This window comes from Oncorhynchus nerka, linkage group LG6 (assembly GCF_034236695.1).
Source record: "Oncorhynchus nerka isolate Pitt River linkage group LG6, Oner_Uvic_2.0, whole genome shotgun sequence".
NCBI lineage: Eukaryota > Metazoa > Chordata > Actinopteri > Salmoniformes > Salmonidae > Oncorhynchus > Oncorhynchus nerka.
The window spans coordinates 93,236,329-93,256,328 of record NC_088401.1 but is presented as its reverse complement, the minus strand read 5'-3'; the positions used below and the strand labels follow the sequence as shown (position 1 = coordinate 93,256,328).

At 43.3% G+C, this 20,000-nt stretch overlaps 1 protein-coding gene across 1 annotated transcript in view; it reads right to left on the bottom strand.

Moving 5' to 3' along the window:
• The window catches only part of LOC115126667 (plastin-3-like), a 114,733-nt gene that overhangs the window by 45,437 nt on the left and 49,296 nt on the right, over positions 1-20,000 (bottom strand). Inside the window, exons 5-6 of the mRNA XM_065020025.1 lie at positions 3,271-3,406; positions 3,070-3,151 (exon numbers count right to left, since the gene is read on the bottom strand). Coding sequence (XP_064876097.1) covers positions 3,070-3,151; positions 3,271-3,406 — 218 coding nt within the window. The remainder of the gene's footprint in view (positions 1-3,069; positions 3,152-3,270; positions 3,407-20,000) is intronic.

Below are 20,000 nucleotides of genomic sequence, written 5' to 3'. Positions count from 1 at the left end.
ACAGCAAAATGACCTGGAAGGATTCCTACTACCAAAGACTCTTATTCCCATACAGCAAAATGATCTGGAAGGATTCCTACTACCAAAGACTCTTATTCCCATACAGCAAAATGACCTGGAAGGATTCCTACTACCAAAGACTCTTATTCCCATACAGCAAAATGACCTGGAAGGATTCCTACTACCAAAGACTCTTATTCCCATACAGCAAAATGACCTGGAAGGATTCCTCCTACCAAAGACTCTTATTCCCATACAGCAAAATGACCTGGAAGGATTCCTACTACCAAAGACTCTTATTCCCATACAGCAAAATGACCTGGAAGGATTCCTACTACCAAAGACTCTTATTCCCATACAGCAAAATGACCTGGAAGGATTCCTACTACCAAAGACTCTTATTCCCATACAGCAAAATGACCTGGAAGGATTCCTACTACCAAAGACTCTTATTCCCATACAGCAAAATGACCTGGAAGGATTCCTACTACCAAAGACTCTTATTCCCATACAGCAACAGTGACCTGGAAGGATTCCTACTACCAAAGACTCTATTCCCATACAGCAAAATGACCTGGAAGGATTCCTCCTACCAAAGACTCTTATTCCCATACAGCAAAATGACCTGGAAGGATTCCTACTACCAAAGACTCTTATTCCCATACAGCAAAATGACCTGGAAGGATTCCTACTACCAAAGACTCTTATTCCCATACAGCAAAATGACCTGGAAGGATTCCTACTACCAAAGACTCTTATTCCCATACAGCAAAATGACCTGGAAGGATTCCTACTACCAAAGACTCTTATTCCCATACAGCAAAATGACCTGGAAGGATTCCTACTACCAAAGACTCTTATTCCCATACAGCAAAATGACCTGGAAGGATTCCTACTACCAAAGACTCTTATTCCCATACAGCAAAATGACCTGGAAGGATTCCTACTACCAAAGACTCTTATTCCCATACAGCAAAATGACCTGGAAGGATTCCTACTACCAAAGACTCTTATTCCCATACAGCAAAATGACCTGGAAGGATTCCTACTACCAAAGACTCTTATTCCCATACAGCAAAATGACCTGGAAGGATTCCTACTACCAAAGACTCTTATTCCCATACAGCAAAATGACCTGGCAAACCAACGACCAGCAAAAGAAGCACAACAGAAACCTGAAAATACCATCCGACTTGGAACTGAGTGAGTAATGTTAAGTCTAAAACTACTTTTAAACCCAAGGAGAAAAAATCTACTTTATAAGGACTGAATGTTAAGCTAAGGCTACCAAGCTTGCTAGGACATAAAAGATAAGGCTGCAATTAGAGGTGAGGTGAGGAGAGGTGTCAAAGCCCTTGAGTCCAACAAGGGCAGCAGAGTTTCCTCCCTCAGTCAGCAGCCCTGCTCCATGGCTTCCCAGAGGTCATCTCAACACGGTACCCCTTGGATGTAAAAAATGAGAAGCTCGGAAAGACTACAAAAAGAAACTCCTCATAGACAATCCAGAGACATGTTTTGCTGACGACTGCAAAAATGGGAACGTAAGAAACCTAATCTTCCACACAGACCATCCCCTGGTACAGTGCTATATTAACCAGACCATCCCCTGACACAGTGCTATATTAACCAGACCATCCCCTGGTACGGTGCTATATTAACCAGACCATCCCCTGGTATATTAACCAGACCATCCCCTGGCACAGTGCTATATTAACCAGACCATCCCCTGGCACAGTGCTATATTAACCAGACCATCCCCTGGTACAGTGTTATATTAACCAGACCATCCCCTGGCACAGTGCTATATTAACCAGACCATCCCCTGGTACGGTGCTATATTAACCAGACCATCCCCTGGTACAGTGTTATATTAACCAGACCATCCCCTGACACAGTGCTATATTAACCAGACCATCCCCTGGTACGGTGCTATATTAACCAGACCATCCCCTGGTACAGTGCTATATTAACCAGACCATCCCCTGGCACAGTGCTATATTAACCAGACCATCCCCTGGTACAGTGTTATATTAACCAGACCATCCCCTGGTACGGTGCTATATTAACCAGACCATCCCCTGGCACAGTGCTACATTAACCAGACCATCCCCTGGCACAGTGCTATATTAACCAGACCATCCCCTGGCACAGTGCTATATTAACCAGACCATCCCCTGGCACAGTGCTATATTAACCAGACCATCCCCTGGTACGGTGCTATATTAACCAGACCACCCCCTGGCACAGTGTTATATTAACCAGACCATCCCCTGGTACAGTGCTATATTAACCAGACCATCCCCTGGCACAGTGCTATATTAACCAGACCATCCCCTGGTACAGTGCTATATTAACCAGACCATCCCCTGGCACAGTGTTATATTAACCAGACCATCCCCTGGTACAGTGCTATATTAACCAGACCATCCCCTGGCACAGAGCTATATTAACCAGACCATCCCCTGGCACAGTGCTATATTAACCAGACCATCCCCTGGCACAGTGCTATATTAACCACACCATCCCCTGGTACAGTGCTATATTAACCAGACCATCCCCTGGTACAGTGTTATATTAACCAGACCATCCCCTGGCATGGCACAGTGCTATATTAACCAGACCATCCCCTGGTACAGTGCTATATTAACCAGACCACCCCCTGGTACAGTGCTATATTAACCAGACCATCCCCTGGTACAGTGCTATATTAACCAGACCATCCCCTGGCACAGTGCTATATTAACCAGACCATCCCCTGGTACAGTGCTATATTAACCAGACCATCCCCTGACCACTTGGCATTTCTCAACCAGCTTCATGAGGTAGTCACCTAGAACGCATTTCAATCGACAGGAGTGCCTTGTTAAAAGTTCATTTGTGGAATTTCTTTCCTTCTTTTAATGCATTTATAGCTCTTTAACTCACCTGTATGGTGAAGGGAGTTATAGCTCTTGGACCCACCTGTATGGTGAAGGGAGTTATAGCTCTTTAACTCACCTGTATGGTGAAGGGAGTTATAGCTCTTGGACCCACCTGTATGGTGAAGGGAGTTATAGCTCTTTAACTCACCTGTATGGTGAAGGGAGTGAGCTTCTTCTTATTGATTGTCCTCTCATCAATGGTGTCTGGGACTGACAGGTTGATCATTTTACTGCAGGACAACAGGAGAGACAGACATTGCAGTCAACTGGTGGGGATGGTTAATTGTTCCTGTAAGTTGCTGTGGATCAGAGCGTCTGCTAAGATGACAGAAAAACAATGTGTTCTCACCAGAGGATGATGCCGTCTCCTACAGCAGTGAACAAACTGTTGGGGGTGTTGGGGTTCATAGGGAGGACGTGTTTACAGTCAGGGTCCTTCTCCAGCGCTGCATTGATCCAGTTAACAAACGCATAACGCTCCTCCTCTACAAAACACAACCACACTGGGTTAATAACACAACCACACTGGGGGTTAATAACACAACCACACTGGGGGTTAATAACACAACCACACTGGGGGTTAATAACACAACCACACTGGGGGTTAATAACACAACCACACTGGGGGTTAATAACACAACCACACTGGGGGTTAATAACACAACCACACTGGGGGTTAATAACACAACCACACTGGGGGTTAATAACACAACCACACTGGGTTAATAACACAACCACACTGGGTTAATAACACAACCACACTGGGGGTTAATAACACAACCACACTGGGTTAATAACACAACCACACTGGGGGTTAATAACACAACCACACTGGGGGTTAATAACACAACCACACTGGGGGTTAATAACACAACCACACTGGGTTAATAACACAACCACACTGGGTTAATAACACAACCACACTGGGGGATAATAACACAACCACACTGGGTTAATAACACAACCACACTGGGGGTTAATAACACAACCACACTGGGGGTTATTAACACAACCACACTGGGGGATAATAACACAACCACACTGGGGGTTAATAACACAACCACACTGGGTTAATAACACAACCACACTGGGTTAATAACACAACCACACTGGGTTAATAACACAACCACACTGGGGGTTAATAACACAACCACACTGGGGGTTAATAACACAACCACACTGGGTTAATAACACAACCACACTGGGTTAATAACACAACCACACTGGGATTAATAACACAACCACACTGGGGGATAATAACACAACCACACTGGGGGTTAATAACACAACCACACTGGGGGATAATAACACAACCACACTGGGGTTAATAACACAACCACACTGGGTTAATAACACAACCACACTGGGTTAATAACACAACCACACTGGGGGTTAATAACACAACCACACTGGGGGTTAATAACACAACCACACTGGGTTAATAACACAACCACACTGGGTTAATAACACAACCACACTGGGGGTTAATAACACAACCACACTGGGGGTTAATAACACAACCACACTGGGGGTTAATAACACAACCACACTGGGTTAATAACACAACCACACTGGGTTAATAACACAACCACACTGGGGGTTAATAACACAACCACACTGGGTTAATAACACAACCACACTGGGGGTTAATAACACAACCACACTGGGGTTAATAACACAACCACACTGGGGGTTAATAACACAACCACACTGGGTTAATAACACAACCACACTGGGTTAATAACACAACCACACTGGGGGTTAATAACACAACCACACTGGGGGTTAATAACACAACCACACTGGGTTAATAACACAACCACACTGGGGGTTAATAACACAACCACACTGGGGGTTAATAACACAACCACACTGGGGGTTAATAACACAACCACACTGGGTTAATAACACAACCACACTGGGTTAATAACACAACCACACTGGGGTTAATAATAATAACACAACCACACTGGGGGTTAATAACACAACCACACTGGGGGTTAATAACACAACCACACTGGGGGTTAATAACACAACCACACTGGGTTAATAACACAACCACACTGGGGGTTAATAACACAACCACACTGGGGGTTAATAACACAACCACACTGGGTTAATAACACAACCACACTGGGGGTTAATAACACAACCACACTGGGGGTTAATAACACAACCACACTGGGGGTTAATAACACAACCACACTGGGGGTTAATAACACAACCACACTGGGTTAATAACACAACCACACTGGGGGTTAATAACACAACCACACTGGGGGTTAATAACACAACCACACTGGGGGTTAATAACACAACCACACTGGGTTAATAACACAACCACACTGGGGTTAATAACACAACCACACTGGGGGTTAATAACACAACCACACTGGGGGTTAATAACACAACCACACTGGGGGTTAATAACACAACCACACTGGGTTAATAACACAACCACACTGGGGGTTAATAACACAACCACACTGGGGGTTAATAACACAACCACACTGGGGGTTAATAACACAACCACACTGGGTTAATAACACAACCACACTGGGGGTTAATAACACAACCACACTGGGTTAATAACACCACACTGGGGTTAATAACACAACCACACTGGGGGTTAATAACACAACCACACTGGGGGTTAATAACACAACCACACTGGGGGTTAATAACACAACCACACTGGGGGTTAATACCACACTGGGGTTAATAACACAACACACTGGGTTAATAACAACCACACTGGGTTAATAACACAACCACACTGGGTTAATAACACAACCACACTGGGGGTTAATAACACAACCACACTGGGGTTAATAACACAACCACACTGGGGTTAATAACACAACCACACTGGGGGTTAATAACACAACCACACTGGGGTTAATAACACAACCACACTGGGTTAATAACACAACCACACTGGGTTAATAACACAACCACACTGGGGGTTAATAACACAACCACACTGGGGGTTAATAACACAACCACACTGGGTTAATAACACAACCACACTGGGTTAATAACACAACCACACTGGGGGTTAATAACACAACCACACTGGGGGTTAATAACACAACCACACTGGGGGTTAATAACACAACCACACTGGGTTAATAACACAACCACACTGGGGGTTAATAACACAACCACACTGGGGGTTAATAACACAACCACACTGGGGGTTAATAACACAACCACACTGGGGGTTAATAACACAACCACACTGGGTTAATAACACAACCACACTGGGGTTAATAACACAACCACACTGGGGGTTAATAACACCACACTGGGGGTTAATAACACTGGGGGTTAATAACACAACCACACTGGGTTAATAACACAACCACACTGGGTTAATAACACAACCACACTGGGGGTTAATAACACAACCACACTGGGTTAATAACACAACCACACTGGGTTAATAACACAACCACACTGGGGGTTAATAACACAACCACACTGGGGGTTAATAACACAACCACACTGGGTTAATTAATAACACAACCACACTGGGTTAATAACACAACCACACTGGGGGTTAATAACACAACCACACTGGGGGTTAACACAACCACACTGTTAATAACACAACCACACTGGGTTAATAACACAACCACACTGGGGTTAATAACACAACCACACTGGGTTAATAACACAACCACACTGGGGGTTACACTGGGGTTAACACAACCACACTGGGGTTAATAACACAACCACACTGGGTTAATAACACAACCACACTGGGGTTAATAACACAACCACACTGGGTTAATAACACAACCACACTGGGGGTTAATAACACAACCACACTGGGGGTTAATAACACAACCACACTGGGGGTTAATAACACAACCACACTGGGGGATAATAACACAACCACACTGGGTTAATAACACAACCACACTGGGGGTTAATAACACAACCACACTGGGTTAATAACACAACCACACTGGGTTAATAACACAACCACACTGGGGGATAATAACACAACCACACTGGGTTAACACAACCACACTGGGTTAATAACACAACCACACTGGGTTAATAACACAACCACACTGGGGGTTAATAACACAACCACACTGGGGGTTAATAACACAACCACACTGGGTTAATAACACAACCACACTGGGTTAATAACACAACCACACTGGGGGTTAATAACACAACCACACTGGGGGTTAATAACACAACCACACTGGGGGTTAATAACACAACCACACTGGGGGTTAATAACACAACCACACTGGGGGTTAATAACACAACCACACTGGGGGTTAATAACACAACCACACTGGGTTAATAACACAACCACACTGGGGGTTAATAACACAACCACACTGGGTTAATAACACAACCACACTGGGTTAATAACACAACCACACTGGGTTAATAACACAACCACACTGGGGGTTAATAACACAACCACACTGGGGGATAATAACACAACCACACTGGGTTAATAACACAACCACACTGGGTTAATAACACAACCACACCACAACCACACTGGGGGTTAATAACACAACCACACTGGGGGTTAATAACACAACAACACTGGGTTAATAACACAACCACACTGCGGGTTAATAACACAACCACACTGGGGGTTAATAACACAACCACACTGGGTTAATAACACAACCACACTGGGGGATAATAACACAACCACACTGGGGGTTAATAACACAACCACACTGGGGGTTAATAACACAACCACACTGGGGGTTAATAACACAACCACACTGGGGGTTAATAACACAACCACACTGGGTTAATAACACAACCACACTGGGGGATAATAACACAACCACACTGGGTTAATAACACAACCACACTGGGTTAATAACACAACCACACTGGGTTAATAACACAACCACTGGGTTAATAACACAACCACACTGGGTTAATAACACAACCACACTGGGGGTTAATAACACAACCACACTGGGTTAATAACACAACCACACTGGGTTAATTAATAACACAACCACACTGGGGGGTTAATAACACAACCACACTGGGTTAATAACACAACCACACTGGGTTAATAACACAACCACACTGGGGTTAATAACACAACCACACTGGGTTAATAACACAACCACACTGGGGTTAATAACACAACCACACTGGGTTAATAACACAACCACACTGGGTTAATAACACAACCACACTGGGGGTTAATAACACAACCACACTGGGTTAATAACACAACCACACTGGGTTAATAACACAACCACACAACCACCACTGGGGTTAATAACACAACCACACTGGGTTAATAACACAACCACACTGGGTTAATAACACAACCACACTGGGGGATAATAACACAACCACACTGGGTTAATAACACAACCACACTGGGGGTTAATAACACAACCACACTGGGTTAATAACACAACCACACTGGGTTAATAACACAACCACACTGGGGGTTAATAACACAACCACACTGGGGTTAATAACACAACCACACTGGGTAATACCACACTGGGTTAATAACACAACCACACTGGGGGTTAATAACACAACCAATAACACAACCACACTGGGTTAATAACACAACCACACTGGGTTAATAACACAACCACACTGGGTTAATAACACAACCACACTGGGTTAATAACACAACCACACTGGGGGTTAATAACACAACCACACTGGGTTAATAACACAACCACACTGGGTTAATAACACAACCACACTGGGGGTTAATAACACAACCACACTGGGTTAATAACACAACCACACTGGGTTAATAACACAACCACACTGGGTTAATAACACAACCACACTGGGTTAATAACACAACCACACTGGGGTTAATAACACAACAACCACACTGGGTTAATAACACAACCACACTGGGTTAATAACACAACCACACTGGGTTAATAACACAAACACTGGGGTTAATAACACAACCACACTGGGTTAATAACACAACCACACTGGGGATAATAACACAACCACACTGGGGGTTAATAACACAACCACACTGGGGTTAATAACACAACCACACTGGGGTTAATAACACAACCACACTGGGGGTTAATAACACAACCACACTGGGTTAATAACACAACCACACTGGGGGTTAATAACATTAACACAACCACACTGGGTTAATAACACAACCACACTGGGTTAATAACACAACCACACTGGGTTAATAACACAACCACACTGGGTTAATAACACAACCACACTGGGTTAATAACACAACCACACTGGGGGTTAATAACACAACCACACTGGGGGTTAATAACACAACCACACTGGGGGTTAATAACACAACCACACTGGGGGTTAATAACACAACCACACTGGGTTAATAACACAACCACACTGGGGGTTAATAACACAACCACACTGGGTTAATAACACAACCACACTGGGTTAATAACACAACCACACTGGGTTAATAACACAACCACACTGGGTTAATAACACAACCACACTGGGGGTTAATAACACAACCACACTGGGGGTTAATAACACAACCACACTGGGTTAATAACACAACCACACTGGGGGTTAATAACACAACCACACTGGGTTAATAACACAACCACACTGGGGTTAATAACACAACCACACTGGGTTAATAACACAACCACACTGGGTTAATAACACAACCACTGGGTTAATAACACAACCACACTGGGTTAATAACACAACCACACTGGGTTAATAACACAACCACACTGGGGGATAATAACACAACCACACTGGGTTAATAACACAACCACACTGGGGGTTAATAACACAACCACACTGGGTTGATAACACAACCACACTGGGTTAATAACACAACCACACTGGGTTAATAACACAACCACACTGGGTTAATAACACAACCACACTGGGGGTTAATAACACAACCACACACTGGGGTTAATAACACAACCACACTGGGTTAATAACACAACCACACTGGGTTAATAACACAACCACACTGGGTTAATAACACAACCACACTGGGTTAATAACACAACCACACTGGGTTAATAACACAACCACACTGGGTTAATAACACAACCACACTGGGTTAATAACACAACCACACTGGGGGTTAATAACACAACCACACTGGGGTTAATAACACAACCACACTGGGGTTAATAACACAACCACACTGGGTTAATAACACAACCACACTGGGTTAATAACACAACCACACTGGGTTAATAACACAAACACAACCACACTGGGTTAATAACACAACCACACTGGGTTAATAACACAACCACACTGGTTAATACAACCACACTGGGTTAATAACACAACCACACTGGGTTAATAACACAACCACACTGGGTTAATAACACAACCACACTGGGTTAATAACACAACCACACTGGGGGTTAATAACACAACCACACTGGGGGATAATAACACAACCACACTGGGTTAATAACACAACCACACTGGGTTAATAACACAACCACACTGGGGGTTAATAACACAACCACACTGGGTTAATAACACAACCACACTGGGGGTTAATAACACAACCACACTGGGTTAATAACACAACCACACTGGGGGTTAATAACACAACAACACTGGGTTAATAACACAACCACACTGCGGGTTAATAACACAACCACACTGGGGGTTAATAACACAACCACACTGGGGGTTAATAACACAACCACACTGGGGGTTAATAACACAACCACACTGGGGTTAATAACACAACCACACTGGGTTAATAACACAACCACACTGGGGTTAATAACACAACCACACTGGGGGTTAATAACACAACCACACTGGGTTAATAACACAACCACACTGGGTTAATAACACAACCACACTGGGGTTAATAACACAACCACACTGGGTTAATAACACAAACACTGGGTTAATAACACAACCACACTGGGTTAATAACACAACCACACTGGGTTAATAACACAACCACACTGGGTTAATAACACAACCACACTGGGTTAATAACACAACCACACTGGGTTAATAACACAACCACACTGGGGGTTAATAACACAACCACACTGGGTTAATAACACAACCACACTAATAACACAACCACACTGGGGTTAATAACACAACCACACTGGGGGTTAATAACACAACCACACTGGGGTTAATAACACAACCACACTGGGGTTAATAACACAACCACACTGGGTTAATAACACAACCACACTGGGGGTTAATAACACACCACACTGGGTTAATAACACAACCACACTGGGGTTAATACCACTCTAGGTTAATAACACAACCACTGGGTTAATAACACAACCACACTGGGGGTTAATAACACAACCACACTGGGTTAATAACACAACCACACTGGGTTAATAACACAACCACACTGGGTTAATAACACAAACACTGGGTTAATAACACAACCACACTGGGTTAATAACACAACCACACTGGGTTAATAACACAACCACACTGGGTTAATAACACAACCACACTGGGTTAATAACACAACCACACTGGGTTAATAACACAACCACACTGGGTTAATAACACAACCACACTGGGGGTTAATAACTGGGTTAATAACACAACCACACTGGGGGATAATAACACAAACACACACTGGGTTAATAACACTGGGGGATAACACACCACACTGGGTTAATAACACACCACTGGGGGTTAATAACACAACCACACTGGGGGTTAATAACACAACCACACTGGGGTTAATAACATAACACTGGGTTAATAACACAACCACACTGGGTTAATAACACAACCACACTGGGTTAATAACACAACCACACTGGGTTAATAACACAACCACACTGGGTTAATAACACAACCACACTGGGGGTTAATAACACAACCACACTGGGTTAATAACACAACCACACTGGGTTAATAACACAACCACACTGGGTTAATAACACAACCACACTGGGTTAATAACACAACCACACTGGGGGTTAATAACACAACCACACTGGGGTTAATAACACAACCACACTGGGGTTAATAACACAACCACACTGGGGTTAATAACACAACCACACTGGGGGTTAATAACACAACCACACTGGGTTAATAACACAACCACACTGGGTTAATAACACAACCACACTGGGTTAATAACACAACCACACTGGGTTAATAACACAACCACACTGGGTTAATAACACAACCACACTGGGGTTAATAACACAACCACACTGGGTTAATAACACAACCACACTGGGTTAATAACACAACCACACTGGGTTAATAACACAACCACACTGGGGGTTAATAACACAACCACACTGGGGTTAATAACACAACCACACTGGGTTAATAACACAACCACACTGGGGGTTAATAACACAACCACACTGGGGTTAATAACACAACCACACTGGGTTAATAACACAACCACACTGGGGTTAATAACACAACCAACCACACTGGGTTAATAACACAACCACACTGGGTTAATAACACAACCACACTGGGTTAATAACACAACCACACTGGGTTAATAACACAACCCACTGGGTTAATAACACAACCACACTGGGGTTAATAACACAACCACACTGGGTTAATAACACAACCACACTGGGGGATAATAACACAACCACACTGGGTTAATAACACAACCACACTGGGGGTTAATAACACAACCACACTAATAACACAACCACACTGGGGGTTAATAACACAACCACACTGGGTTAATAACACAACCACACTGGGGGTTAATAACACAACCACTGGGTTAATAACACAATAACTGGGTTAATAACACAACCACACTGGGGGTTAATAACACAACCACACTGGGGGATAATAACACAACCACACTGGGTTAATAACACAACCACACTGGGTTAATAACACAACCACACTGGGGGTTAATAACACAACCACACTGGGTTAATAACACAACCACACTGGGGTTAATAACACAACCACACTGGGGTTAATAACACAACCACACTGGGGTTAATAACACAACCACACTGGGTTAATAACACAACCACACTGGGGGTTAATAACACAACCACACTGGGGGATAATAACACAACCACACTGGGTTAATAACACAACCACACTGGGGGTTAATAACACAACCACACTGGGTTAATAACACAACCACACTGGGGGTTAATAACACAACCACACTGGGGGTTAATAACACAACCACACTGGGTTAATAACACAACCACACTGGGGATAATAACACAACCACACTGGGGGTTAATAACACAACCACACTGGGTTAATAACACAACCACACTGGGTAACACAACCACAATAACACAACCACACTGGGTTAATAACACAACCACACTGGGTTAATAACACAACCACACTGGGGGTTAATAACACAACCACACTGGGGGTTAATAACACAACCACACTGGGGGTTAATAACACAACCACACTGGGTTAATAACACAACCACACTGGTTAATAACACAACCACACTGGGTTAATAACACAACCACACTGGGTTAATAACACAACCACACTGGGGGTTAATAACACAACCACACTGGGTTAATAACACAACCACACTGGGTTAATAACACAACCACACTGGGTTAATAACACAACCACACTGGGTTAATAACACAACCACACTGGGGGTTAATAACTGGGTTAATAACAACCACACTGGGGGTTAATAACACAACCACACTGGGGGTTAATAACACAACCACACTGGGTTAATAACACAACCACACTGGGGTTAATAACACAACCACACTGGGTTAATAACACAACCACACTGGGGGTTAATAACACAACCACACTGGGTTAATAACACAACCACACTGGGGTTAATAACACAACCACACTGGGGGTTAATAACACAACCACACTGGGTTAATAACACAACCACACTGGGGGTTAATAACACAACCACACTGGGGTTAATAACACAACCACACTGGGGGTTAATAACACAACCACACTGGGTTAATAACACAACCACACTGGGGTTAATAACACAACCACACTGGGTTAATAACACAACCACACTGGGGTTAATAACACAACCACACTGGGGTTAATAACACAACCACACTGGGTTAATAACACAACCACACTGGGTTAATAACACAACACACACTGGGGTTAATAACTGGGTTAATAACACAACCACACTGGGTTAATAACACAACCACACTGGGTTAATAACACAACCACACTGGGGTTAATAACACAACCACACTGGGTTAATAACACAACCACACTGGGTTAATAACACAACCACACTGGGGTTAATAACACAACCACACTGGGTTAATAACACAACCACACTGGGGTTAATAACACAACCACACTGGGTTAATAACACAACCACACTGGGGTTAATAACACAACCACACTGGGTTAATAACACAACCACACTGGGTTAATAACACAACCACACTGGGTTAATAACACAACCACACTGGGGGATAATAACACAACCACACTGGGTTAATAACACAACCACACTGGGTTAATAACACAACCACACTGGGTTAATAACACAACCACTGGGTTAATAACACAACCACACTGGGTTAATAACACAACCACACTGGGTTAATAACACAACCACACTGGGGGTTAATAACACAACCACACTGGGTTAATAACACAACCACACTGGGGGTTAATAACACAACCACACTGGGTTAATAACACAACCACACTGGGTTAATAACACAACCACACTGGGGGATAATAACACAACCACACTGGGTTAATAACACAACCACACTGGGTTAATAACACAACCACACTGGGTTAATAACACAACCACACTGGGTTAATAACACAACCACACTGGGGGTTAATAACACAACCACACTGGGTTAATAACACAACCACACTGGGTTAATAACACAACCACACTGGGGGTTAATAACACAACCACACTGGGTTAATAACACAACCACGCTGGGTTAATAACACAACCACACTGGGTTAATAACACAACCCACACTGGGTTAATAACACAACCACACTGGGGGATAATAACACAAACACAACCACACTGGGTTAATAACACAACCACACTGGGTTAATAACACAACCACACTGGGTTAATAACACAACCACACTGGGGTTAATAACACAACCACACTGGGTTAATAACACAACCACACTGGGATAATACACACAACCACACTGGGTTAATAACACAACCACACTGGTTAATAACACAACCACACTGGGTTAATAACACAACCACACTGGGTTAATAACACAACCACACTGGGGGGTTAATAACACAACCACACTGGGGTTAATAACACAACCACACTGGGTTAATAACACAACCACACTGGGTTAATAACACAACCACACTGGGTTAATAACACAACCACACTGAGTTAATAACACAACCACACTGGGTTTAATAACACAACCACACTGGGGGTTAATAACACAACCACACTGGGTTAATAACACAACCACACTGGGTTAATAACACAACCACACTGGGTTAATAACACAACCACACTGGGTTAATAACACAACCACACTGGGTTAATAACACAACCACGCTGGGTTAATAACACAACAACCACACTGGGTTAATAACACAACCACACTGGGTTAATAACACAACCACACTGGGGTTAATAACACAACCACACTGGGTTAATAACACAACCACACTGGGGTTAATAACACAACCACACTGGGGTTAATAACACAACCACACTGGGTTAATAACACAACCACACTGGGTTAATAACACAACCACACTGGGTTAATAACACAACCACACTGGGGTTAATAACACAACCACACTGGGTTAATAACACAACCACACTGGGGGTTAATAACACAACCACACTGGGGGTTAATAACACAACCACACTGGGTTAATAACACAACCACACTGGGTTAATAACACAACCACACTGGGGGATAATAACACAACCACACTGGGTTAATAACACAACCACACTGGGGGTTAATAACACAACCACTCTGGGTTAATAACACAACCACACTGGGGGTTAATAACACAACCACACTGGTTAATAACACAACCACACTGGGTTAATAACACAACCACACTGGGTTAATAACACAACCACACTGGGGTTAATAACACAACCACACTGGGGGTTAATAACACAACCACACTGGGTTAATAACACAACCACACTGGGGGTTAATAACACAACCACACTGGGGTTAATAACACAACCACACTGGGGTTAATAACACAACCACACTGGGTTAATAACACAACCACACTGGGTTAATAACACAACCACACTGGGGGATAATAACACAACCACACTGGGTTAATAACACAACCACACTGGGGGTTAATAACACAACCACACTGGGTTAATAACACAACCACACTGGGGGTTAATAACACAACCACACTGGGTTAATAACACAACCACACTGGGTTAATAACACAACCACACTGGGTTAATAACACAACCACACTGGGTTAATAACACAACCACACTGGGTTAATAACACAACCACACTGGGTTAATAACACAACCACACTGGGGGTTAATAACACAACCACACTGGGGGTTAATAACACAACCACACTGGGGGTTAATAACACAACCACACTGGGGGTTAATAACACAACCACACTGGGTTAATAACACAACCACACTGGGGGATAATAACACAACCACACTGGGTTAATAACACAACCACACTGGGTTAATAACACAGCCACACTGGGTTAATAACACAACCACACTGGGGTTAATAACACAACCACACTGGGGGTTAATAACACAACCACACTGGGTTAATAACACAACCACACTGGGTTAATAACACAACCACACTGGGGTTAATAACACAACCACACTGGGGGTTAACACTGGGGGTTAACAACCAACCACACTGGGGGATAATAACACAACCACACTGGGTTAATAACACAACCACACTGGGGGTTAATAACACAACCACACTGGGTTAATAACACAACCACACTGGGTTAATAACACAACCACACTGGGGGTTAATAACACAACCACACTGGGTTAATAACACAACCACACTGGGTTAATAACACAACCACACTGGGGGTTAATAACACAACCACACTGGGGGTTAATAACACAACCACACTGGGTTAATAACACAACCACACTGGGTTAATAACACAACCACACTGGGTTAATAACACAACCACACTGGGTTAATAACACAACCACACTGGGGGTTAATAACACAACCACACTGGGTTAATAACACAACCACACTGGGTTAATAACACAACCACACTGGGTTAATAACACAACCACACTGGGGTTAATAACACAACCACACTGGGTTAATAACACAACCACACTGGGGTTAATAACACAACCACACTGGGTTAATAACACAACCACACTGGGTTAATAACACAACCACACTGGGTTAATAACACAACCACACTGGGTTAATAACACAACCACACTGGGATAATAACACAACCACACTGGGTTAATAACACAACCACACTGGGTTAATAACACAACCACACTGGGGGTTAATAACACAACCACACTGGGTTAATAACACAACCACACTGGGTTAATAACACAACCACACTGGGTTAATAACACAACCACACTGGGTTAATAACACAACCACACTGGGGGTTAATAACACAACCACACTGGGTTAATAACACAACCACACTGGGTTAATAACACAACCACACTGGGTTAATAACACAACCACACTGGGGGTTAATAACACAACCACACTGGGTTAATAACACAACCACACTGGGGGTTAATAACACAACCACACTGGGGGTTAATAACACAACCACACTGGGGGTTAATAACACAACCACACTGGGGGTTAATAACACAACCACACTGGGTTAATAACACAACCACACTGGGGGTTAATAACACAACCACACTGGGTTAATAACACAACCACACTGGGTTAATAACACAACCACACTGGGTTAATAACACAACCACACTGGGTTAATAACACAACCACACTGGGTTAATAACACAACCACACTGGGTTAATAACACAACCACACTGGGGGTTAATAACACATAACACAACCACACTGGGTTAATAACACAACCACACTGGGTTAATAACACAACCACACTGGGTTAATAACACAACCACACTGGGGGTTAATAACACAACCACACTGGGTTAATAACACAACCACACTGGGGTTAATAACACTGGGGTTAATAACCACACTGGGGGTTAATAACACAACCACACTGGGTTAATAACACAACCACACTGGGTTAATAACACAACCACACTGGGTTAATAACACAACCACACTGGGGGATAATAACACAACCACACTGGGTTAATAACACAACCACACTGGGTTAATAACACAACCACACTGGGTTAATAACACAACCACACTGGGTTAATAACACAACCACACTGGGTTAATAACACAACCACACTGGGTTAATAACACAACCACACTGGGTTAATAACACAACCACACTGGGGGTTAATAACACAACCACACTGGGGGTTAATAACACAACCACACTGGGTTAATAACACAACCACACTGGGGGTTAATAACACAACCACACTGGGTTAATAACACAACCACACTGGGTTAATAACACAACCACACTGGGGGTTAATAACACAACCACACTGGGTTAATAACACAACCACACTGGGGGTTAATAACACAACCACACTGGGGGTTAATAACACAACCACACTGGGTTAATAACACAACCACACTGGGGGTTAATAACACAACCACACTGGGTTAATAACACAACCACACTGGGTTAATAACACAACCACACTGGGGGTTAATAACACAACCACACTGGGTTAATAACACAACCACACTGGGTTAATAACACAACCACACTGGGTTAATAACACAACCACACTGGGGGTTAATACACTGGGTTAATAACACAACCACACTGGGTTAATAACACAACCACACTGGGTTAATAACACAACCACACTGGGGGTTAATAACACAACCACACTGGGTTAATAACACAACCACACTGGGTTAATAACACAACCACACTGGGTTAATAAACACAACCACAACTGGGTTACTGGGGGTTAATAACACAACCACACTGGGTTAATAACACAACCACACTGGGTTAATAACACAACCACACTGGGTTAATAACACAACCACACTGGGTTAATAACACAACCACACTGGGTTAATAACACAACCACACTGGGGGTTAATAACACAACCACACTGGGGGTTAATAACACAACCACACTGGGGGTTAATAACACAACCACACTGGGGTTAATAACACAACCACACTGGGGGTTAATAACACAACCACACTGGGGGTTAATAACACACTGGGTTAATAACCACACTGGGGGTTAATAACACAACCACACTGGGGGTTAATAACACAACCACACTGGGGTTAATAACACAACCACACTGGGTTAATAACACAACCACACTGGGGTTAATAACACAACCACACTGGGGGTTAATAACACAACCACACTGGGGGTTAATAACACAACCACACTGGGTTAATAACACAACCACACTGGGGGTTAATAACACAACCACACTGGGGGTTAATAACACAACCACACTGGGGGTTAATAACACAACCACACTGGGGGTTAATAACACAACCACACTGGGGTTAATAACACAACCACACTGGGGGTTAATAACACAACCACACTGGGGGTTAATAACACAACCACACTGGGTTAATAACACAACCACACTGGGGGTTAATAACACAACCACACTGGGTTAATAACACAACCACACTGGGGGTTAATAACACAACCACACTGGGTTAATAACACAACCACACTGGGGGTTAATAACACAACCACACTGGGGGTTAATAACACAACCACACTGGGGTTAATAACACAACCACACTGGGGGTTAATAACACAACCACACTGGGTTAATAACACAACCACACTGGGGGTTAATAACACAACCACACTAACACAACCACACTGGGTTAATAACACAACCACACTGGGTTAATAACACAACCACACTGGGGGTTAATAACACAACCACACTGGGGGTTAATAACACAACCACACTGGGTTAATAAC